The 25,246-nt window shown below is 37.2% G+C and overlaps 1 protein-coding gene across 4 annotated transcripts in view; it reads right to left on the bottom strand.

Moving 5' to 3' along the window:
* NKAIN3 (sodium/potassium transporting ATPase interacting 3) overlaps nt 1-25,246 on the bottom strand; it is a 731,409-nt gene that overhangs the window by 231,367 nt on the left and 474,796 nt on the right. For all 4 annotated transcript variants that reach the window (XR_001446689.3, XM_015145447.3, XM_015145448.3 and 1 more), the window contains exon 4: nt 16,006-16,203. Coding sequence is in view for 3 of the 4 variants with exons in the window: in XM_015145447.3 (XP_015000933.1) it covers nt 16,006-16,203 (198 nt within the window). In the remaining variant the exon portion in view is untranslated. The remainder of the gene's footprint in view (nt 1-16,005; nt 16,204-25,246) is intronic.

The following is a 25,246-nucleotide window of genomic DNA, read 5'->3' as shown; positions in this document are numbered from 1 at the left end:
AAATTAAGAGACTATGTAGACACTAAAAACATTTTGGTGAAGAAATAGTACTGGTAAGAGAAACTCTTCAAATTGATTTAAGAAAAAAACAGAGAGTTTATTGACTCATGTGATTGAAAAGTCCAAGGTTAGAGCTGTGTTGAGCATAACCAGATCCTCTGTCTGCCTGTCTCTATCTGCATGTGTCTCTCTGTTTCACAGCCCTGCTTTCCTGTCTTATAGGTGCTCTCCATGAGGTGGCCACCAGCCTCTGTAGGTGTATGCCCTCCTAATTCAGTGGTCTTGGAGGGGAGGGGAGAATTTATCTTCTCCAATAGCTGAGGGTCATTGAGTTGAGATGCAAAGACCAGCTTATCTCATATGACTATACCTAAACCAACTATTAGATCCAAAGCAAGAAATATGTTGACTGACAATTCCTGAGGCTCATGTCCAATCCAGAGGCTGGAGGATAGTGGGGTCAGCCCCATCCTAATGAGAACCCACTTTCACCATGCAGAGGGAGAGAGTTAAGTGTGTAGCTCTCTAAGTAAAAGGGAATTGTGGTACTATTATAAAAAGTTAGGGGAATGGAAACTGGCAGGCAAAGACAATAGATGTCCACTACTCCTTACTGGATTCCCTGCTCCCTATTCTCATGGCCAACCTGCAAGTTAACCTGAAGCTATACTGGACAGTTTTCCTACATATTGGCTACTGTGATGCTTGCTGGGGTTGGGAAGGGGGGCTTATTCTGTCCCCAGGGGAAGCTGCTCAAGCCCAAACCAGGGCATCCTGGAATGTCATAGGTTTAATGTTTTTAGAAAGCCTTCAACTAAACAGGGATGGAATTTGGTGAACAAGTAAATACTCCAGCTTCTTTGTCCCTCAGTGAAGAATTTCCGAGCTGTATAGCACACACGCCAAATCGAGGGGAAAATCCCCAGGGAATTGAGCCCTGTCACTCATAGTGGATAATTTTTTTTTTTTTTTTCTCAATAAGCTACCCTTTCCTGGGTTTTCTCCTTCCTTTCTCACTTGTGTGTCCTGGAATCACCTCCTAAATCAATGATCTGCACTCGAGTCTTCATTTCAACATCTGGCTCAGGAAAACAGCAACTAGGAACCCTCTCACCCATAAATTTCAAAGAAAATTGGAAATGTCTTTTATATCTTATTGGAAGCCAATTCTGAAGGTAATCTTTATCAGAGAATCAAAACACAGAGGGGGTGTTTAGCAGATACCTGGTGGACTCAGAATACTGGTTTCAAATCTCAGTTCTGCCGCTTGTTTCATGTATGATTCTGGGCAAGCCGAATAGCATTTTCTTGCCTTAGTTTTCTTATTTGTGAAACCGGGCTAATAATAACATTGTTAGGAACATCAAATAAGTTAATAAAGTAGTTATTACATTAACTTGGTTAATCCTAAAATCTATTATATGCCTGTATGAAATAGTTGTCAGATAATTTTTTCTCTTTTCCTCTGTGTTATTATAATAACCAATAATCGTCAGCATGGTACTGTGTCTGTTTTATATCTGCTATATTGAGATACAGAATCTATCTGGTTAGTGCTAGGCCAAAAGTAAATCAATCAATACTTGATGCTGACGACTACAATGGAAATAAAGCAAGCAAGAAAGGTTCAAGTAATTTGCAAAGTAGCATCAAAACAACTCAGAAATAAATATTCTGGCTTGATTTGATAAAATTTTAATTGTATTTTTCAAGTATATTTTAAAAATTATAATGAAATATTAGTTGAATATTAATACTAATCTTATAGAAAGTCTTGTACTGAAGTGGAATATAAAATACTGAGTTTAATAGATGAAAAAATTTAATTTATGGTAATTATATGTGCATACACACATACAGAGTTATAGTTATATGTTGACAATTTATATCTGGTACATACTTACTTGAATATGGTTTAAAGCTTTCTTTTATTCAATTAAATCTAAGAGAATCATCTGCAACATCAAGACAGATTTTTATGATTAACCAAGTTAATGTAATTAATTTCTTATGTAAAAAGGTATTATTGGATTATTGTTGACCCATCGTTTCTTACAACCTAGCTCCTATACAAATATAAATTCTGACTCAATGGTCAGGAAAGAAGATCAAAACTGAATTTACCACATCTGCTCAAGAAAGAAAGAATCAAAATGAGAGTACCCTTCTAGATTAGGGGCAGGTGAATTCTGCCTAGGCAGGGCCTTTCCATCAATCTGAAAGTTAGAGGGGCTGAAGGAAGTACTAGCCAGGTTGAGAAGGGGTTCTAGAAATAAGAGAATGAAATCCTTCTATGATTTGCACACTCATGCTCTGATTTCCATATTTGTTTTTCATCCAGTGCCTGAACCTGACATGATTTCTTTTTTCTTTTTTTTTTTTTTTGAGACGGAGTCTTGCTCTGTCACCCAGGCTGGAGTGCAATGGCATGATCTCGGCTCACTGCAACCTCTGCCTCCTGGGTTCACATGATTCTACTGCCTCAGCCTCCCGAGTAGTTGGGATTACAGGCACACACCACCACATCCGGCTAATTTTGTTTGGTATCTTTAGTAGAGAGGGGTTTTCACTACGTTGGCCAGACTGGACTCGAGCTCCTGACCTCGTGATTTGCCTGCCTCGGCCTCCCAAAGCACTGGGATTACAGGCATGAGCCACCACACCTAGTGAACCAGACATAATTTCATGTTCACATGTAAGCATAGACAAATCTTCTGGGCTGGACACGGTGGCTCACGCTTGTAATCCCAGCACTTTGGGAGGCCGAGGCAGGTGGATCATGAGATGGTCAGGAGATCCAGACCATCCTGGCTGACATGGTGAAACCCTGTATCTATTAAAAATACAAAAAAAATAAAAAATTAGCTGGGTGTGGTGGTGGGCACCTGTAGTCCCAGTTACTTGGGAGGCTGAGGCAGGAGAATGGGTGAACCCAGGAGGCAGAGATTGCAGTGACCAAGATTGTGCCACTGCACTCTAGCCTGGGTGACAGAGCAAGATTCTGTCTCACAAAAAAAAAAAAAAAAAGAAAAAATCTTCCAAAGCCCCACCTAAAAAATTATCTGATAATTGGATTTTCCTTCTGATACTTAATTCCATTAATAAGAATAGCTTGAAAATAATTTGTTTTCCTTGTCCAGTACATGTAGGACACATACATTTCAGGATTTGAGGATTTTGATTTGTATGACATAGTCAAACAGACAAAATTTGCAAATTGACTCTTTACAACTCTAATATCTTTCCAAGGCATGTATTTAAAAATGCACTTATTTCAAGTCTGGGCAACATATTGAGACCCTGTATTCACAAAAAATAAAAATACTGGCCGGGTATGGTCACACTTGTAGTTCTAGCTATTTAAGAAGGTAAGGCGGGAGGATTGCTTAAGCCCAGGAGTTCAAGGCTGGAGTGACTATAATCATGCCACTGCACTCCAGCCTGGGCAACAGAGCAAGGCTCTGTCTCAAAAAAAAAAAAAACAAAAACAAAAAAACAAAAAAAACCGCTTATTTTTATTTTACCTTTTATTCTCTGTACTAACAAAGTATCCTCAGTAAGTACAGCAGTGTTGAGATACATCAGAACCAAGATTAATGCCCTCTCCCCAACACTGACCACAGGACCTTGAACAAAATACTAATTTTCTTTATGTCCCAGTTTCTTCATATATAGAAATAATACAGCCTACCTCACATTATTCTCAAGAAGATTCTGCAAAATAGTACTTCAGAGAAAGATACCAGGCACATGGAATATGTTCAGTAAACACTAGCTGACAGAGCAGAAGCATCACCATCTTGGACAGGCACTGCCATTTTAAAGTTCCCCTTGATCAATAACCACCTAAATCCAACCCAAAGGGCATCAGCCTAATGGCTAAGGTCAGCATAATCATAAACCACAAATGACATCTCCAACTGGAAACATTCCAAACCTAAGGCAAACCCCTCCCTAACCAGAGACATGCCAGCCTCGAGATAATCTCCCCAACCAGAGAGATGTCAGCCCCAACTTCCCCTCTGGCCAGAGACATTACAAACCCGCAAAAAACTTCTCCTCCACACAGACACATTCCAAGCCTGTGATAAGTTTTCTTGCCCTGAACCCTTAAATACTCTTTGTCTGTAAGAGAGAATGTGCCTGACTGAAATCAGCCAGAGGTCCCTCTCAGGTTTTTTCTCCAAAATAAACCTGTCTTTGACTGTTGAGCTGCTTTTCATATTTCTTTCCTCTTTCGCTAACTCTTACAGTAGCTATGATTCTTCTTCTTGTAATCATTGGCTTTAAAACCATAACAGCCAAGCCTTACAACACAGTTCCCTGCTTATTTGGATTAGTTTAGCTCATTAATTAAAAACTTTGTGTATCCTGAATATTTTAATTGTTCATGTTTCATTGTCTGTAAGACTTCCTGATTATCTTTGCTACTAAGTAATAATTGTGCATTGCAAATATTTTCTTGAATTTATATAAATCAATTTTAAATGAAGGAGCTGTTTACATTAATCAGTTTAAATAAAGAATACCACTTCCCTGTAGCTTTCTTGTTAGCAGTTTTATTTTTAGTCAAAAGTAAATGCTGTTAGCACACTAATTGCTTTAAGCCATTATGAAATGACAATCAGTTTTGAACCACTGGAGTAGCCAGGTTTTCCAGTCTGAGAAGGCATACCTTCTGTTTCTAGGTGATGCTTCTTTTAGGCTGACATTATAAGTGTTTTTTTTTTTTTTTTTTTTTTTTTTGAGGCGGAGTCTCGCACTTGTTGTCCAGTCTGTAGTGCAGTGGCTTGATCTCAGTTCACTGCAAGCTCTGCCTCCCAGGTTCATACCATTCTCCTGCCTCAGCCTCCTGAGTAGCTGAGACTACAGGTGCCCACCACCATGCCGAGCTAATTTTTTGTATTTTTAGTAGAGACACGATTTAACCGCATTAGCCGGGATAATCTCGATCTCCTGACCTTGTGATCTACCTGCCTCGGCCTCCCAAAGTGCTGAGATTACAGGCATGAGCCACTGTGCCCGGCCTATGTAAGTTGTTTGATAGATCTAGAAAGATTTCTCTAATTATTGAAATTTTTTAAAAATCTGTTTGTTCTGTACTTTTTATTCAAGTTTAAAAGAGATACAAGCTACCAGTGGAACAAAATCTCTGAACTCTGTCATCTTAGTAAGCAGCAGTATCATCTATCTTGTTGCTCAAATCCAAAACCTAAGCCTCATCCTCTTTTTTCCTTTTCATAATGTACCACTTCGTCTTTTCCTGCCAGAACTGTTATCTAGTCATTTCTATTTCTACTGCTACCACCCAAAGCCAAGCTACCATCTTCTCTCATGTGGTCTACTGTGATAGCCTTGTTCTCCCCAATCCATTCTCTTGAGTAGTTTCAGAGTTGCTTTCCTAAATATAGAGCATGCCATTCTTCTGGTTGAAATATGGTGACACCATCCCAATGTCTTAAATAGTGTGTCACATCTTCTTTAACCTCTACTTACTTCTCTAATTTCATCTTTAATCACTCTTTTCTTTGTGTGCTAAGTTCTACCCATGTGAATCTTTGTTTCCCTTGGAATATTCTTAGCTCCAGTCTTCAAATGAGTCCATTTCAGCTCAAATGCCACCCTTTTTCTCTTTTTTTTGAGACAGAGTTTTGCTCTTGTTGCCCAGGCTGGACTGCAATGGCCTTATCTCGGCTCACTGACACCTCCACCTCCTGGGTTCAAGCTATTCTTCTGCCTCAGCCTACCAGGTAGCTGGGATTTCAGGTGACCACCACCACACCTAGCTAATTTTTATATTTTTAGTAGAGACAGGGTTTCACCATATTGGCCAGGCTGGTCTGGAACTCCTGACCTCAGGTGATCCACCCACCTCAGCCTCCCAAAGTGCTGGGATTACAGGTGTGAGCTACCACGTCTGGCAATGCTACTTCCTAAAAGAAGTCTTCCTAGGCTACTCTGATACATATTGAGTAAACTAATTTGATTATTTACAATCATAAAATCTTTTTGGTGGGGAGTAGATATCTAGGGAAAGTAAAGGGCCAAATTGTTTCTCTCCCATAGGCTAGCTACCAGAAACCAAGCAAGTCTCAATATAAACTCTGCCTTACACATACCAATATTTATTAGCAAACAGCATAAAAACAGTCACAAAACCTATTCTGCAAGCTTGCTAAAGTCCCAGTTGTCTGTTCTTTTTGGCAATATGGAAAGCTGCTTCTGACAATATTCTAGTAGAACATGCAGCCATACTTCCAGCTGGAGTCAGGCAATGGAATCCTCAAGTATCTGAACAAAGTGTAGGGCCAGAAGCTTACTGCATTCAGATGCTCTGTGCAGGCAAAGCAGCTAGGAATGCCTGAAGAATATATACAGTCAATTCATATAACTCGAGATCCATTCATTTCACCAAGGTAACATCGTTTCTAATACTCAATATACTAAGTAAACACTTCTTGGTGTTGATCAGGGAATAGATGCTAAAAGCTTTAGAAGCTGTCTCTGACATGTGGGCTTTTGTTTAGTCTTTAAACTGTGAACGGCCCTTCTGATACGCATACTCTAAGTGTGAACTGAGCACGACCAATCCACCCCCATCTTCCCCCACCTTCCCAGGATAAGCAGTAAACCCAGTACACATACACAGAACATTATTTAAAGTAAATTACAGAGTACACAACACATGCTGTCATTACTTTGCAGCACAGTTTTCCTTCCTCCACATGACTTTTGAGTCTCCACAATTAGTTCACTTAGTTTTGCTTACCTATACATAAATGTCTCATATGCTAGTAATTATGCAATATACACTGTGAGCCTGTTATGTCCAAGGCAAGGTGGTAAAAAAAAAAAAAAAAAAAAACGGAAAAGAAAAATTAAAAAAAATTTAAAAAATTCTTCTAGGACAAACCTACTAGGAGAAATAGAAAAAGTAAATGAAAAGTAAGCAACAGTAGGATGCAGTAGATGTAAAGTGCTAAACAATACCTGACATTACCCATTCAGAGTCAACTCCCCACCTTGCTGACAGGTGGAGAGGCTTCCTGTATCCCAGCATTTGTTAAGGTTCTTCATTGCCAGGAATAATTCTTTGACTCTCCGCCTTAAATTAAAATTAAACTTGTTTTTATTATGTGATAGATTAAATGAAATGACTGAAGTTTACCTGCCATTGGCTGTCTAATCATTATTTCTCTCTTTCTGCAGCATTACTGCAATTTCACTTGTCTCCTGTGCTCAAAATCTGAGTATTATCTTCGGAATTTTTCTTTCAATTGCTGTCTTATCCAATTAATGACCACATTCTTCTGATTTGATCTCTGTCCCATAAGTCTCTCTAGTTCTACCTTCCTCATGCTGTTCTAGCTCAGGCCTTCATCATCCCCCACCTATCTGCAGGATTGTTCTGACTCTAAATCTTCCCTGAAATACAGTCTGCAGCTGCTACACAATTCATCTTCCTTAGGCACATTTCTAATCCTATTACTCTATTGATGAAGAGGATTCAATTGATTTCTACCATTACTAAATTCAATACTGTTAAAATTTAGCAAGTTTTACACTCAAGATTAATCCTCTACTTAGATCTCCAGAACAACCCATCCGTGAAGGTTCTATGTAATTCAATTAGTAAGGTATCGTATTGAATAAGTTTTCACCAAAAACCCACCTATATAAAAAACTAAAATTCAGACAATAATCTTGATGTAGTTATTATCTTATGGTCAAGAGAATGTAATTTTTAAAAAATTACTTTGTGTTTTCATTGTTTTACAGGTTATAGAAAAAAGAATGTGATTAACTATGTCTTTACGGATACTACTAGAGTGTTAGGGTTTCAGGAAGCATTTGAGAATCTCCAGGGACCATATATTAAGTGAAGAATCCCAAGTTTCTTGTATACTTCTGAATAATGTGGAGATATGAAATAAACCATGTTTTCAAAAATTCATATTGGGATTCTTGTGAATTCTTTTGGATAATTCTGTTTCTAATTTCCCTTTCCCAGTCAGTCATTGCAATGGGGGCTATTCTGACTGAAAGAGCAAGAGAGGGGATTTCATTATCTCAAGTAGGTAACTAAGTTTAAAACATATATATGTACCTAAAATATGTTAAGAGCAAGAATGGTGTCATGATTCATCATGTGTCCACATCTAAACTCATTTACTCTGTCAACCCAGCTCTTTCTCCCGGCTGCTCTGTGGATATAAATTCCCCTGCCTCTCTTGGGAGTGCAGGCTGTCCACACAGTGCCCTTCACCTCCCTTGTCATCAAGGGACCAGTCGCAGTAATATTTTTGGGAATGTCCTTTGATTTATATTTCCATTGATACCTCATAACTTTTCCTAAAACTTTTCCAGTATTTCCAAAAGTGTTTATCTTAGATGATTGGTTGGAAATGCAGTTATACTTTTAATTATAAAAATATTTTTAAAGTTTAATTTTGAAGTAATTTCAGACTTACTAAAAATTTTAAAAAATAATGCAACGAATTTTTGTATACCCTTCACCCATATTCCTCAAGTGTTAGCATCTTATACAGCCACAGTATAATTATAAAAACCAGGAAATTAATGTTGACACAATACTATTGTCTAATCCACAGATTTTAAACAACTTTCAACAGTTGTCTCATTAATGTCTGTGTTTTGGTGTAGAGTCACAAGTTTTATTAGTTGTCATGTTTCCTCAGTCTCCTTTAATCTGGCAGAGTCTCTCACTTTGTTTGCCATGAGTTTTTGTTTTGTTTTGTTTACAGTCGGGTTTCTCAGGAATTTGTATACGTTAATTCACATAGTGAATCTCCAAGAAGTGGTATAACATGATGCTAGTCAAACTTATGTCACTGTGAAGTCCTTCTCGAGATTGAATTTCTGAGACATGTATTTCCAGGACACTCTGAGGAGAATGGGTCCAAGCTTTCTAGGAATACCCTAATACCTGTTTCTACATATCTGATCCACTCTGCACATGCCATTCAGAATAGCCTCCTTACTTCAGAATTCCATATATGTCACTTACCTGTTTACAAACAGAAACATAGCTCCTTATTTGACTTACTGCAAAGGCCAAAGACCTTCACTTGGCATTCAAGCCCCTTCATGATTATCCTCAACCTTTCTTTCCATCTTTAAGCCACTGCTTCTGTGCATAAACACTTTGCTCAAGCCAAAGGGCACTGCACTTATTATTCCTCTGATCTCTTATTTTTATTTCTTTGCTAATGCTGTTCCTTCTGTATAGAATTCCTTTTCCTTTCTCCCCATCCAAGAGTGAACGCCTTAGATGGAAGTTAAATATCACAACTTTCCTGAACACTACTTCCTTCTATGAGTTGTCATGTCACCGAGAAATTAAGTTTAGAACTCTCATTTTCTGTCCTAAGTTATGGCACTTTGACTGCCGGCTTCATCTCCCCTAGTAGGCTGGAAGGTACAGCAGGAAGGACCATGTCAGTTCAACCTTGCTTAGTTGATCTCCATCCTTGCATCTCTGAGCTCTCAGCACCATGCTCTTACAGAGTAGGGGCTTCTGAATATGTTTCTCTGAATGAATGAAACAGCCTGTTTCCATTTAGAAAGAATACAAAAAGTGATATAAAATTTTCTTAATGAAATTTATACAAATTTGCCAATTTCAAGTGACATGGAAATGTATTTGAATGAACTCTTGTTATTATGAAAAGCTACTATTTTCCATCTAATAGTTACTCTAAACTAAGGCTAAAATTGAAAAATCTGCCAACATCTGAATGACATTAAATTATCCCAAGTAATGCACCAAAAAATTAGCTTTCTTGCCTCTAATATTTCCATAAGCCCTCAGTCATAATGTTTGATTGATTAATTATTAAATGGATTTCAGATTTTCTATATTAGTGACTTTTGTGTTAGTTAAGATTTCTAATTAAGTTTTTCATTTCTCTCATGAAAGAATATTTAAGTCTACCAAATGTCATAACTCACGTTTGCATTTAATAATCAATATTTAGGAGATTATTTGAAACTAGTATGGCAGTAATAATTTATGAAGACCCACAAATGTTTCTGTCTGGGGTAATCATAAGCATCAGGGCTCAAGAGACTGAATTCTGTTGTTTAGTGATGGCATAAAATTTGTGGTTGGGATAACTGATTGGCATACAGAAAAAAAATACTAATCCTATGCATACTGTTATGGAGAGTGTTATGGTATAAGAGGAATATGAGCTTTAAATTTTCACATGCTTTAAATTGTTAAAACCCATAGATGCTGTGGACAAATGATAGATAACCATAATATTGGATTTATGTAAGACTAGACATCTGTGTAAGACCTATCAATTGCTATCTGTAACCCAGATGTTTCCAAAAGATGAACATATGGTGCTATGTAGATAAAATACACAGTGGATTGCCTAAATTCCTCTTAGAATTTATTGGTGGGAAGGTGAAGGTTAACTAAATTTAAATTTTAGTTCTGAAAATTTTGCCAAATATTGTACATATGTCTGTAACAGGCACAGATATTAAGAGTAAATGTATGATAGAATATTATTCAGCCATAAAAAAGGAAGTTCTGATACATGCTATGTGGGTGAACCTTAAAAATATGTGCTAAGTGAAAGAAGCCAAACTCGAAAGACCACATTATGTGGTTTCATTTATATGACATATCCTGTAGAGGCAAGTCTATAGAGACAGAAATTAGATTAGTAGTTGCTTAGAGCTGGGGAGGAAGAAGGCGTAGGTTGTGATAGCTAAGGGGTCATGCTTTCTTTCCAAGGTGATAATTATGTCTTAAAATTGACCATGGTGATGGTTGCACATATCTGTGAGTAGACTGAAAGCTATTGAATTGTACACTTTAAAATGATGAATTGTATGGTATGTGAATTATATTTCAGTAAGTCTGACAAAAATGTCTACACATTTCACCAAGATAGTATACTGCATAGACACGAATACAGAGAATGAAATTACTTAAAATCACAGCTCACTAAATGGACAGTTCCAAGCCCCAACAGTTTGACTGACCAGGTATACTCTGGCTTCTGAACACAAACGTTTCTGCCAAAGCCCTCTGAATATTTTTGGCATGGAAATTCTCCCACAGCCATAAACACTTCTCAATATTGTGATGATCCAATAAATGATTCCTTGGGTGAGTGGAACTTTAGATAAACTGTTGCTTTACTTTTCTGAGGATGGAACTGAATACAGAGACCAGAGATGGTGTATGGGGAGTAACTCAATCTAAATCTTTAATAGTTCTATCTAGCTCTTCGAAGCAGCTCAAAATTTTGTATGAGCAGAAGCCATTTATTTTATATAAAAATAGATTTTCTGGTAAAAGGGTAATTCCGGAAGGCTTTTGGGACAGAAGAAGTTGGTCATGATTTCTTTCCTCTTACCAGACCCTGGAAAGCCCTAGTAAGCAAAAAAGAAAAAAAAAAAAAAAAAGAGTCCAATATATTTAGCATTTGACAAATGTTAAAATAATCTGTTAAAAAAATAAACCACCACCAGAAAGGCAGTTGAGACACGTTTTCAAGGGTGAGAGGAAACATTTTTAACTGTTCGCCAATCTTTTGACTATTAGACATAATTGTACTTTTATTTTTACTTTCTAATAGTGGAGCTGCAATTAAATCCCATCAGCCCAACAGCAGATGCATAGCTGTACAGATCTGACAGAGTTTACCTCTGAACTCTGCAAGGTGTTGCAGGGAGAAGTCCTCTCTTCATGACGAGGAATTGTCTGCCTGGGGTTTGAGGTCCATCTTCACTCACAAGCTGTGGGATGTTGGGCACATTTTTTAACTTCTCCATGTGTCTCAGTTTTCACACATGTAAAATGACTATAATAACACTACCCTCATGGGTCATTTTGAGAATTAAGTGAGTTCATATTTGAAAAGCACAGAGAGCAGCTCCAAGAGCATGCTGAGTTTGTTAAACAAATGCAAATGTTAACACAGAAATTTAAAAAAAAATTTAACTATATTTACAGTTTTGGAGAGGTACAATTAAAAGTAATTGGGACATATTTCAAAAGTTCAGTTTCACCTATCTTTTGATTTACATTCTTACACTCTGTGAGCATGTTACTGAAGCAGCAATAGTACTGTCTGCTCTGACATTGTGCAATATATTCTATAAGCCAATGAACAGAGAGCCATACAGCCTTTGGAGAACAAAGATTCTATAGGATACCTTGTGGTCTAATATTACTTTTTACCCTTCTCTATTGAGTTTTAATTTATCACTAAGCTGAATGTGTCTGATATGAAGGGCAGAGAACAGTGACAAATGTTGATGTGAACAGAGAGATACAATGCAAGAGGCATAGGGATGGCAATTCTCATAAGACCCCAGCTCCGACTATGGTGACAACCTCCAAAGGTTTGTTAAAGAATGAGACTTGTCACCTATCAGATATGAGGGAGAATATATTGACAGTGAGGATTCCAGACAATATATGTGTAAAATTAGCTGCAAAGAGAAATCAGTAAGGTGAGTTTAAAAAATCTTTGCCAAGTTTGGAGATTAGGATTTTTTTACTAGTCATAAAAATGAGCTCCTTTATATGTGTGTGTATGTGTGTGTGTGCTAATCAACATGAGCATACGAATCTATGTTTACCAGTAAATAACTAACACTGAAAATTAAAAAGGAACTTAAATTGGATATTGTTATTATTGACTTTTTAACCCCAGAACTGGTCAGTCCACTAAAATGAAATATTTTATAATAACTAAGATTTATGAGTGCCTTTAAATGATCAAATAAAAATTATGAGATTAGGATTGGTTGATCATTTAAGAAAAGCGACTATAACATCTCTTCTGCTGTTCTATACAAATCAAATATACAAATATGATAATTAAATAGTATTTAATTATTGTTTAAAATTAGTATTGAAATATGATTTAAAATATCATACATTGTGTAAAAACATTTTTTGGGAAGGCATATCCATACTTCTAAATCTTTTTGTATCTAAACTTTCTTCCTAGATTATGTACTTGAATCATAAAAAAACTGTTTCATGTTTTATATGTGGTCTTAAAAATTAACATAGTTATTACTTTCTATTCATCAAGTTGATGTACTATAAATTGTTATGCCATGCCTTTAATTGCATATATTTATACATATCCAGATTTGCTATTTTAAAAAACACTGAAATGAAAATAATGCAGGTAGCTATTTCTTTCTGTTGAATTATTTTCTTAGAAGAAAGTCCACTGAGTAGGGTTACAGGACCAAAAGTTACAGGCATTTTAACGGTCTTTGAGACAAAGACTGCCTCTATAAATAAGTGAATTACAATTCTATTTAGCGTTACCTTTACAAATTGCTAAATTAGTGAAAATAATTTTTCAAAGTTAACTTGCATGCATCAGGTTAGTATCAATAATTATATTTTATACCAAACTGTTTACAATTTGGATGTTTTTCCCTTATGTGAACACATTTGTTCCTACTGTTCATTGAATTAATTACTAAATATTCATGGTTTTAGTACTCATTTAAATGAGCTCATTGTGCATTATGAATAATGACCCTTTCTTTGCCACATGTGATACAAATATTAAAGTTACTTTTAAATTCAAATGTGCTCTAAAACATCATTTTAAAACTTGAGACATGCAAATTAAAGAACAGTAACTAGTAGATTGAGTAAATGAGATAAGAGCACCACATTGGTGGCCCTAGAAGAGCCATGCCTCCTTGTCTTCTCACCTTTTGATAGCCCCCTCTCACACTGACTACAGGCTGGGTCATAGATTTGCTGTAGCTAATGAAGCAATAGCAAGCATTACTCCAGTAGAGGCTTGATAAATGCTTGCATGTTGGCTTTTCCTTTTATTATTCAGCTAACTCATTGCCTGAGAATCTGTCATTAAAAAAAAATTTTTTTTATTGTTATTATACTTTAAGTTCTAGGGTACATGTGCACAATGTGCAGGTTTATTACATATGTATACTTGTGCCATGTTGGTGTGCTGCACCCATCAACTCGTCAGCACCCATCAACTCGTCAATTTACATCAGGTATAACTCCCAATGCCATCCGTCCCTCCTCCCCCCTCCCCATAACAGGCCCCGGTGTGTGATGTTCCCCTTCCCGAGTCCAAGTGATCTCATTGTTCAGTTCCCACCTATGAGTGAGAACATGTGGTGTTTGGTTTTCTGTTCTTGTGATAGTTTGCTGAGAATGATGGTTTCCAGCTGCATCCATGTTCCTACAAAGGACACAAACTCATCCTTTTTTATGGCTGCATAGTATTCCATGGTGTATATGTGCCACATTTTCTTAATCCAGTCTGTCACTGATGGACATTTGGGTTGATTCCAAGTCTTTGCTATTGTGAATAGTGCTGCAATAAACATACATGTGCATGTGTCTTTATAGCAGCATGATTTATAATCCTTTGGGTATATACCCAGTAATGGGATGGCTGGGTTCTTATACAGCAGTAACAGACAAACAGAGAGCCAAATCATGAATGAACTTTCATTCACAATAGCTTAAAAGAGAATAAAATACCTAGGAATCCAACTTACAAGGGACGTAAAGGACCTCTTCAAGGAGAACTACAAACCACTGCTCAGTGAAATAAAAGAGGACACAAACAAATGGAAGAACATACCATGCTCATGGAAAGGAAGAATCAATATTGTGAAAATGGCCATACTGCCCAAGGTAATTTCTAGATTCAATGCCATCCCCATCAAGCTACCAATGACTTTCTTCACAGAATTGGAAAAAACTGCTTTAAAGTTTTGTTTGTTTGTTTGTTTGTTTAAGAAAGAGAAGCCATATGCGTGTGCAGGAGAATGGGGCCAACAACCAGCACCAGAGATGTGAGTGAGGCCTCTTTGGACATTCCAGTCCTAGCAGAGCTCCAGATTGACAGGCTCACATCAGTGACCCTAGTCAATATTGTGTGGAGTTTATATGAGTGACTTTATCTAATACCATATAAAGCAGAGGAACTACCTGGCTGATATGTGCCCAAATTCCTAATGCACAGAACTCTAAGCAATAAATTAATATTGTTTCAAGCAATTGCATTTTGGAGTGGTTTGTTACATAGTAGTAGATAATGAATACAGTAAGTGATAGCAAGGATTTCTTAAAGATTTTTCTATAATTAATTCCAAGGTACTTTCTTCATTGACATACCACTGATATTTCTGCTATCTATTTATTTACTAATGATTCTGTGTCTCTTATTCCTACTAAGCTAACCAGCTGAACAGAACTGAGATGGTTGGTTTATGTGAATAGTGAGTTGAGAATGGTTTTATTGGAATATTGACTCAAACTAGGTGATAAGTCCTGCTTGGATCTCAAAGGAACATTGTTCTTGATGATGTTACACATCCTTAAATTAATTCCACTCCTCATTGTGGTCAAACTGTGAGTGGGGCAGTCTGGTAGAAGAAAATTACTTTTAAGGAGTCCCTTGCACATAAATGTTCTACGGACTAATCACATCATTTCCTTCTCATTTCTGTATATGGAATTGTATTCTGATGCCAGATTTTAGGCACTAAAATGCAAAGGGTCTCTAGTAGGATTTGTTTTTTAAGGAATTAATGAAATGTCAGGTTTATTAGACTGAGCAAGCCATTGGCTGCGGGTGTTTCCATCCTTCTTTCTCTGGAAATTTAGCGGAAGAATGCATTAGCAGAAGAACCTGAGGCAGCTAAGAGAAAAGGGACCACTTCTGGTGGATGGTGATACTATTTCATTGAATAGTGTGGATTGTATCGTAAGTTAGAAATGACAGTCACTAACTGCTTCTAAATACAAAATGTCTAGATACCAAGAGAAAAAAGGTGTAACCTGCCATCAGGTATAACTAGTGGTACCATAATTGCTGCTATTTCTGTTGGATGTTCTCTGTGTGCTTATCTGAGGCATTTTCTATCACGTAGGTGTGGAGAAAAAAATGCCAGTAAAGAAGAGTTCAGATTAGATAATGATACAAAAGTGACACTTACAGAGAGTAGTATTTGGACAGCACTGTGGATGACCTCCAGGTACTGGAAGTCAACGATGCAGCCTGTGACGGAGACGTACGTGTAATCGTCCATCATGCCATGGGCTGAGGGAGGCAGCACTCTTCTGACACAACCAGGCCCATGTTCTCTCCACCATGACCGATGTACAGAGATATTGAATGTCATTAGATCGGTGTCCTAGGTGGGTAGGAGACAAAAGAGCAAAATGAGAAAATTGTATTACATCACGTCTTTGCCTTTGACCCTAGAAAGAATTCAGGGTGGATGAAATTGCTACAATGATTTCAATTTCAAGTGAAAAGTAACAAAAGACAAAGCCCCAAGTGGCTGCATGTATTATATGCCTAAATTATTGGGTTATAATTATTAAATGTGGAGATACAATCCTTTGATTAATATTAACATTTTAAAGGTAACACATTTAAAAAAAATCCAGAGATGAGATCTTCCATATACTTTTATTTAAAAATAATTTCTACCTTGAAACTTTTTGGCTGCATTTTATTGTTGTTGCATCATGAACATCACTATCATGGGATAAATATTGTTGAATGCTTTATGGCATAGTAGATGTTGTTCTAAGTGAATTTCACATATTATGTTCTTGAATGTTCGTGTGGGTACTTTAATGATCAACCTAATTTATAGCAGGCTGAATAATTGTCTCCACCAATGACACTTAGCTTCTAATCCCTGGAACCTGTGAATTTTACCTTGTATGGCAATAAAGCACTGTGCAGATGTGATTAAATTAAGGATCATGAGATGGGGAGGTGATCATGGATTATCTGAGTGGACCCTAAATGCAATCGTGTGCATTCTTATAAGAGGGAGGCAGACAGAGATTAGACATAAGGAAGAAGAGGCAAAGGCAATGTGACCATAGAAACAGAGACTGGGATGTGGCCGCCAGCAAGGATTTCTGCCAGCCACCAAAAGTGGGAAGAGGCCAGGAAGAATTCTCCTCTAAAGCTTCAGAGAGAGCGTGGCCCTGCCAAGACCTTGAATTTGGCTCAGTGAAGCTGATTTCAGACTTCTGGCCTTCAGAACAGTGACAGAATAAATTTCTGAGGTTTAAGCCATCAATTTTGTGGTGATTTGTTAAAGCAGTCTTGAGAAACTAATATCGGTGAGGAAAGTAAGTCATAGCAAAGTAACTGAATTTGCCCATGGTAGCACAGCTAGTTAGTGGTGAAGCTGGGACATAATATAGTGCAGTGTTTACTTTTAGCTATCACGTGGCACTCTCTCACATTACTTGCTGTCTTCCACCTCCAAAGCCCTGATCATTCCTTATACCCTGAAGAGAGCCAGGTCCTTCCTCCTCAGTTGTTTCAAGAAAATAGCACCACAGTCAATCACAAGAACAAAGAAGACAAACCTTAACTTTTATGTATTAAAATACACTTTCAGAGCTCTTAATGGAAAAAATAGCCTGGTTTTTGATCCTTAAGAGATGCCCTTTAGTATTTCTGGGGTGTTAACCTATGAAGGGCTAAGATCATAATGTTGTGGTCATAAACAATAGATTGAAAAGAACAGATTAGGGACCAGGACCTTGACTCTCAAATAATCCAAAGACTGCAACCACCATGTAGATCAGGAAGAAGGAGGAGTGGTGATAGAGAGAGGCCAAAGCAGTCCCTGGGCCAGGACACTGCTCTGAAGGGTAGCTGGGGATGCAGGAGCAGAGTCAGCTTTTGTTTATTTCCCTGCCTCCACTCCCTCCAAGAGTGAACTCTGTCTTAGTGCCAGGGGGCCATGTTGGAGCAGGCTCCATACGTGACCTTTGCTGAGAGGTGCAGAGGCTGCCCGCAGGCTATGCAACACAACCGAGGCACATCTGTGCATTCCAAGGTTCCTTTGAGGACAGTCTCCACTTCAGTTGCCAAGGACACACCTAAATGACTGAAATTGAGGTTGGAATTCTGTAAACTTAGAGGAAGCTAGTGGGAAATGGAAAGCCTTGAACTTACCCATGGGTGGCACTGAAAGTAACCAGGGTGGAGCTCTCTGAAAAGGACAGTAGGGAAACCCTCCTTTTACACTGCTGTATATGGTAAGTGAATCACAAGGGTAGTAACATTCCCAGTGCATATAAGTAGGCAGGGTTACTATGCAGTTTTAGATTTTCCTCAATTCAAGGAATTCAAAGTACCATTATAAGTATGCCTCAAATTATATCAACAATAAAACATGTTACACCTTTTTCCTTTTGACTGTTGGTTTGCTATTCAGTTACCTTCACAGTTACAGAACTTTATTGATAATAAAACATTTAGGTCATTTTTTTTGGTTGTGGTTTGCTACCTGTATCATTTGCAGTTAATCTCTGAAGGGAAAATATTATAGAAAAATAATTGCTTCAGCTACCAAATTCAGTTTAACGCAAGGCAATTTACCTGCACACAAACATCAGAGATGCACACTGATTGCTCCCTTTTCTGGTCATCAGATTTAATTTCTTACAGTTAAATGTGCTTACTACAGAAGAACTATGTATTATTTCTCATCTTAATAGAATTTACTAGGTTCAGGATGAACTAGCATGATCTCAAAATTCATAGCGATTTCTATTCCTTAATCATTCTTACCCAGTGACCTATCCTATTGCAGACTGCAAGTTCATTTCAGTATGACTTTACCTAAAATTTATATTATACAAATAAAACAAGAGTCAATTTATGAACTAATCATACATATTTGTTACACTCATAAAACCTTTCAGCATAGGTATCACTAAATTTGTTGGAACTATAACATATTTATAAACGGTACTATTCCTTGCAATGACTGTATTAAAATTTGAATGAGAATATAAATAACATTAAATTGTACTTAAACTTCAAACTTCTTAAGTTTTTTGTTTGAGAGCTCTGAAAATGACACCCCCAAATATGGTGATTTGGCATGCTGAGTACTTGGAACATGAAGGACACTGGAAAAGCTTCAGAAGGAGTCTCTTTCTGACCTTCTTCTGCCCTTCTTTCTCCTGCTTTCTTTTCTCCCCAAGGCAGGCCATAGAAACTAGAATTCCTCTTCCCTAAGAGAGTTCATAGAACCAGAACCCTTCTCCCCCACAGCTGGCCATAAAACCTAGAAATATTACTCTACCACTTGCCTTTCTGTGTAAGAGCTAGCAATGAAGAAATTCTCTGACCTACCTTATCCAAAGGTAGACATAAGACTGTTACTCCAGAAAGCTCTTACCCTATACCCAGAAAGAAGAAATGTCACACAGAGAAGCCAAGAAGAATCTGAGCAGACAGGCCTTGTTGTGTTTCCCTATTCAGTCTCCTGCCATTAGGTCATACTTATTTGGTTCAATCATATTTATTTTTTATTTTTTGAGATAATTTCCTTCTGTTGCCCATGCTTGAGTTCAGGGGTCAGAACATAGCTCATTCCATTCTTGAACTCCTGAACTCAAGCCAATTCTCCTGCCTCCCACTCCTGCATAGCTAGGACCATCGCTAGGACCATGAGCCACCATGCCTGAGTCTGATTTTCTTTCTACATGGCTGTGCATTCCACATCAAATCAAAACATAAAAGTAGACAGTTTTCCCTGAATCTTTAAGGCTTCATTTCTGAAGTCTCCCATGTCATGTAAAACTTTGATTGAATAAATCTATAATGCTTTTCTCTTGTTAACCTCTCTTTTGTTTTAGGCGTGTGGACTGTGACCCTTTCGATGGGGAAGAAAAGTATCACACCTTTTCCCCACCTACATTGTAAAATTTTATCTAAAGTTTGTGTCTTATTTCTATCTCAGTACTGGATTATAAACACTTTTTTTTAAACTTACCACATGACAACTCAGTTTTCTATACAAGGCATATCAAAGGAAATACAACACAGAAAATAACATTTTATAAAGAAAAAGAAACACAAATCACTTTATTGTTGAAGCTTTTAGTTACCACATCAAAGTGTGTAGTTTTGAAATACATGGGTGATATAGTTTGACTGTGTCCCCCACCCAAATCTCATCTTGAATTGCAGTTCCCATAATCCCACATGTGGTGGAAGGGACCTGTTGGAGGTAATTGAGTCATAGGGGTGGTTTTCCCCATGCCATTCTAGTGATAGTGAGTAAGTTTTCACAAGATCTAATGGTCTTAGAAGAGGCTTTCCCCTTTGCTTGGTTCTCATTCTTCTCTCTCAAGGATGAACTTGCTTCCCCTTCCACCATGTTTGTAAGTTTCCTGAGGCCTCCCCAGCCATGCTGAACTATGGGTCAATTAAACCTCTTTCCTTTATAAATTATCCAGTCTCTGGGATGTCTTTATTAGCAGTGTGAGAACAGACTAATACAATGGGTTAACGCTAAACCATAAATCAACAAAGTAATCTTAAAAATAATGTTAGTAGTTCAAATGCTGTTTCTCTTTTACTTCTTGGAAACAGACTATTGTATGATGATTTAAGCACATCACAGTTGAGAAGGTTGACAACTGATACAACTGGTGTCTTTGCTTTTGTCTTTAGAGTTAAAAAGATATAAACAATGGCATTTGTATTTATGCAAGCATATGTGCAGGGTAGCAGATATGCCACCCCAAAATGTGCCACTTTGGCATGAGGATTTTTTGAGCTGAAGGCAACTGAGAAGAAGTAGATATACACAGATCTCTCTGTCTTTTTCCTATTTGCCTAAAAGCAAGACACAAATTTACAATGATGTCCCTCCTTCCTTGTCTACCAGTAAAAACTAAAGTTAACTACCTGAGATGACTTTAGACTTTTGTCATCCTGCAGAGGGCATCAGAGAAATGTACATAAGGAACTTCACTAATTAGTTTTTATCTATCATAAGTTTCCTATAACTGGCCTGCCCCACACTCTTCCTTCTTTGTTTTCAGTTGAAGATGTTATATAAGCCTGAATTCTAAGTCACCTATTTAAGAACTGGTATTTTAACCATGGGTGTTTCATATATATATATATATATATATATATATATATATATATATGAGAGATATACATGTTAATAAAATTATGCTTGTTTGTTTCTTGTTAATCTGCCTTTTGTTAAAAAGAGTCCCAGCTAAGAACTCAGAAGGGTAGAGAAAAAATTATTTTTCCTGCCTTACATACATGACTATCAAGGAATAGTTTGTAGAACAAGGAAGAAGAGGGCAAAGAGAAAACAGAGAAACCAGAAAATAAAACCAAGTAGGAGGGTTGAGGAGGTGTGAGGACAGCCTGGAGACAAGACAGCGTGTTAAGGTTGTAGGGAAGGCACAATTTTAGCTTTACTCTCTTAAGAGTTTTTAGCTGGGCCTGATAATTAAATTTACATAAGACAAATTAACAGGAGAGAAAAGCATACAAATTTAATATCAGTTTTGCATGACATGGAGTCATCATAAGGAAATAAAACCACAAAGCTGCAATTAGAGTTGACAACTTATATACTTATTTGGAAAAAGAGTAGTAAATTGTGAAAATATAACAAAGCAAGGGGGCTTGGGCTGAGGTAGTTGATTATGGAGAAGTGGCTAGGAAGATAAGGGTTAGTTTAACACAGGTTGTTGGCGAAGATTTCTCTCAGCCTTGACTCTTCAACTCTGGTATAAGAAGGTCTTCCTTCTTCCAGTGGAGGGAGAAGACATTCCACATGGGAGTTTTATCCCCTGCTTTTAGGAAGGTCGGAGTGTGCCTGCCTGCCTGCCTTCCTTCCTTCCTTCCTTCCTTCCTTCCTTCCTTCCTTCCTTCCTTCCTTCCTTCCTTTCCTTCCTTCCCTCCTTCTTTCCTTCCTTCCTTCCTCTTTCCTTCCTTCCTTCCTTCTTTCTTTCTTTTTCTTTCTTACTTTCTTTCTTTCTTTCTCTCTCTTTCTTTCTTTCCTTTTCTTTTTTGTTTCTTCTTGCTCCTCCCTCCCTCCCTTCCTTCCTTCTTTCCTTCCTTCCTTCCTTCCCTCCTCCCTCCCTCTCTTTCTTTCTTCCTTCATCTTTCTTTTTTCTTTCTTCTCTTTCTTTCCTCTTCTTTCTTTCTTTCTCTTTCTTCTTTTCTTCTTTCTTTCTTTGTTTGTTTCTTTCTTTCCTTGTTTCTTTTTCTCTTTCTTTCTCCTTCCTTCCCTTCCCTCCCTCCCTCTCTCTTTCTTTCTTTCCTTTTTCTTCTTTCTTCTTCCATGCTCCTTCTTTCCTTCCCTCCTCCCTCCCTCTCTTTCTTTCCTCCTTCCTTTCATCTTTATTTTTTCTTCTCTCTCTTTCCTCTTTCGTCTTTCTTTTCTTTCTTTCTTTCTTTCTTTCTTTCTTTCTTTCTTTCTTTCTTTCTTTCTTTCTTTCTCTTTCTTTCTCCTTCCTTCCCTTCTCCTTCCTTCCTTCCTTCCCTCCCTCCCTCCTTCCTTTTCTTTCTTTCTTCCTTTCCTTCCTTCCTTCCCTCCTTCCTTTTTTCCTCCCTCCCTCAGTCTTCTTTTTTCTCCTTCCTTCCTTCCTTCCTTCCTTCCTTTCTTTCTTTCTTTCTTTCTTTCTTTCTTTCTTTCTTTCTTTCTTTCTTTCTTTCTTTCTTTCTTTCCCTCTTTCTCCTTCCTTCCTTCCTTCCTTCCTTCCTTCCTTCCTTCCTTCCTTCCTTCCTTCCTTCCTTCCTTTCTTCCTTCCTTCCTTCCCTCTCTCTCTTTCTTCTCTCTCAGTCATTCTTTTTTTTTTTTGTCTTTCTCCCTCTCCCCTGTCCCACTTCCTCTTTAACTCAAATCAATCAATATGTCAGAATGGCATATATTGAGTGCTGTGTTCAGAACTTCAAGAACAATAGAAAAGAGAATTTCAGGTCAGTTGATAATGTCATAGACCCAAAGACATCTAAAAAAGACTACTAAATTTTCTTATTATTGGGGCAATAGAGAACGTTACAAAATGCAATTCCAAGGAAGTACTGGGAGTAAAAAACTGGATTACAAGGACATAAAGAAACTAAGAGGAGAGGATTTGGTGTGTTTTTGTTTTTGTTTTTGTTTTTTCATAAACTTTAGGAGTCAAGGTAGTAAGAACATTAGATGGTGGCTTTAAGGGTGGACAAGGAGTAAAAGAAAAAGCACATGATAACCATTTGTGAGGTACACCTTATATATTCACAGAGTTATGACTTCAAAGAAATGTATTCCATAGTACTTACCTTTTCCCTAATATCTATTTAAGTAAACATTAAATGTTTGAGCTCTTTCATTTCATTAGTGTGAATTCCAAACTTGCTCTCATATTCTCCAAAGATTTCAATTAAAAAAGACACCCAGAATTATTTGAAATATTGTTCATTAACTATGTACGTGCATATGCCTGCCCACATTTATTCATGGTAAGTGTAGTTTTGGCTGGGTGTGGTGGCTCACGCCTGTAATCCCAGCACTTTGGGAGGCCGAGGCGGGCGAATCACGAGGGCAGGAGATCGAGACCATCCTGGCTAACAGGGTGAAACTCCATCTCTACTAAAAATACAAAAAATTAGCTGGGTGTGGCAGCGTGCACCTGTAGTCCAAACTGCTGGGGAGGTTGAGGCAGGAGAATGGCGTGAAGCTGGGAGGCAGAGCTTGCAGTGAGCCGAGATCATGCCACTGCACTCCAGCCTGAGTGACAGATCGAGACTCAGTCTCAAAGACAAAAAAAAAAAAAAAAAAAAAAAAAGTGTACTTGCTGTTTTAGAATCACCTCATGTTCTTAAAAAAAAAAAATTCAATATTCACTTCTTTACAGTATACCACCATACAATTTCTCATTAATCAAGGAGCTAATCTCTCTCTTATTATTCTTTGCTCTTTTAATAATCTCCTTTTTTGGGTATGTGTTTAATTTAAATGTAATCCTTTCTATTTCTAGAAATGGACTCCTAACTTCTAACAATATTCATTTTCTTTGCCTTTCTCCTTAGTTGCAGCTCAAAAAGTTATTGCATTCATTTTTATATAGCTATCTACTTTCTTTGTCTTTTCACTTTTGTTTCCATCACAAGCCAGCCTATCTGTAAGTGAAAACGTGACCTTAAAGAGAAGTCCATATAAACTTAAGAAATCAGATTTTGTTCAATTTTACAGAGTGTGCTTTGATATTATATTTATATAGTAGAATTCATGCCAACTGAAACTTCTTTTGAAATACTTCTTCATCTCAGAATATAAATTAGAATAGTTACAGTAAATGTCTTATTTTTCTAATTATTTTCTTTTTGCTGAAACACTAAATACTTCATAGAGCATTATGGATCTATATAATAAAGGGCTAATACAGTGATTGATAGGTTTAAGTGTTTGGAGTTTGTAATACAAGGGCTTAGAATCAGTTCAAATATATAAAAAATTATGTGATATTTTTCTACATTAAAAACAGCGCTTACAGATAGGCTTAAAAGGTATTTACGCTTTCATTAGGAGTGTCTGTCATGTCTGTTGCTTTCTAAAAAAATTTATCCTGCAATTTATGAGCAAATCATAATCATTTGGATTTTTGCCATTGATGTTGGCTATAAAGAGCAGCCTATAGATTGAGGAGTGGCCACTGATCATTTTGATCTCCTCTTTCTTATCTTTACAACTAGGTATTGCTAGAATTTTTCAATTCTTTACCATTAATTATAGACTAGAATCAGAGCTAAAGGTAATCGATCCTTTTATTTTTATTTTGGTCTTACTTTCCTCAGATAGGACCACTTCAGGGAGCCATGAAGCCTTATCCATCCATTTAACAGGTTGAGGGGTCTTTAAAAAGTTCACAGAAAATCCTATTATTAAAAAAAAAAAAAGCCTATGCATGGATTCGATTTTTTTTTTTTTGTACCAAAATAAACTCATACTAACTTGTTATAATATGTCTGAACAGGATCTAGTTTGAAGCAATGAGAATGTTATGACATTATTTTGAAAAGAGCCCCTATCAGAGCAACATAAATTCTGGTAAAATAAACACAAGAACAAACAACAAATTTGTGGTGAAGCTTGAATGGAAGAATACTGAAATCATTAATGCTATACAAAAAGTTTATGAGGACAATGCTCCAAAGAAATCAACAGTTTACCAATGGAGAATTCATTTTTTAAAAGTTTGTACATATATGTAGATATATTTTAATTATACTTTAAGTTCTGGGATACATGTGCAGAATGTGCAAGTTTGTTACATAGATATACAAGGGCCATGGTGGTTTGCTGCACCCATCAACCCGTCATCTACATTAAGTATTTCTCTTAATGCTATCCCTCCCCTAACCCCCACCCCTCAAAAGACCCTGGT

This window comes from Macaca mulatta, chromosome 8 (assembly GCF_049350105.2).
Source record: "Macaca mulatta isolate MMU2019108-1 chromosome 8, T2T-MMU8v2.0, whole genome shotgun sequence".
Classification (NCBI taxonomy): domain Eukaryota; kingdom Metazoa; phylum Chordata; class Mammalia; order Primates; family Cercopithecidae; genus Macaca; species Macaca mulatta.
The sequence above is the reverse complement of the archived record's forward strand: the minus strand, read 5'-3'. Positions and strand labels throughout refer to the sequence as shown.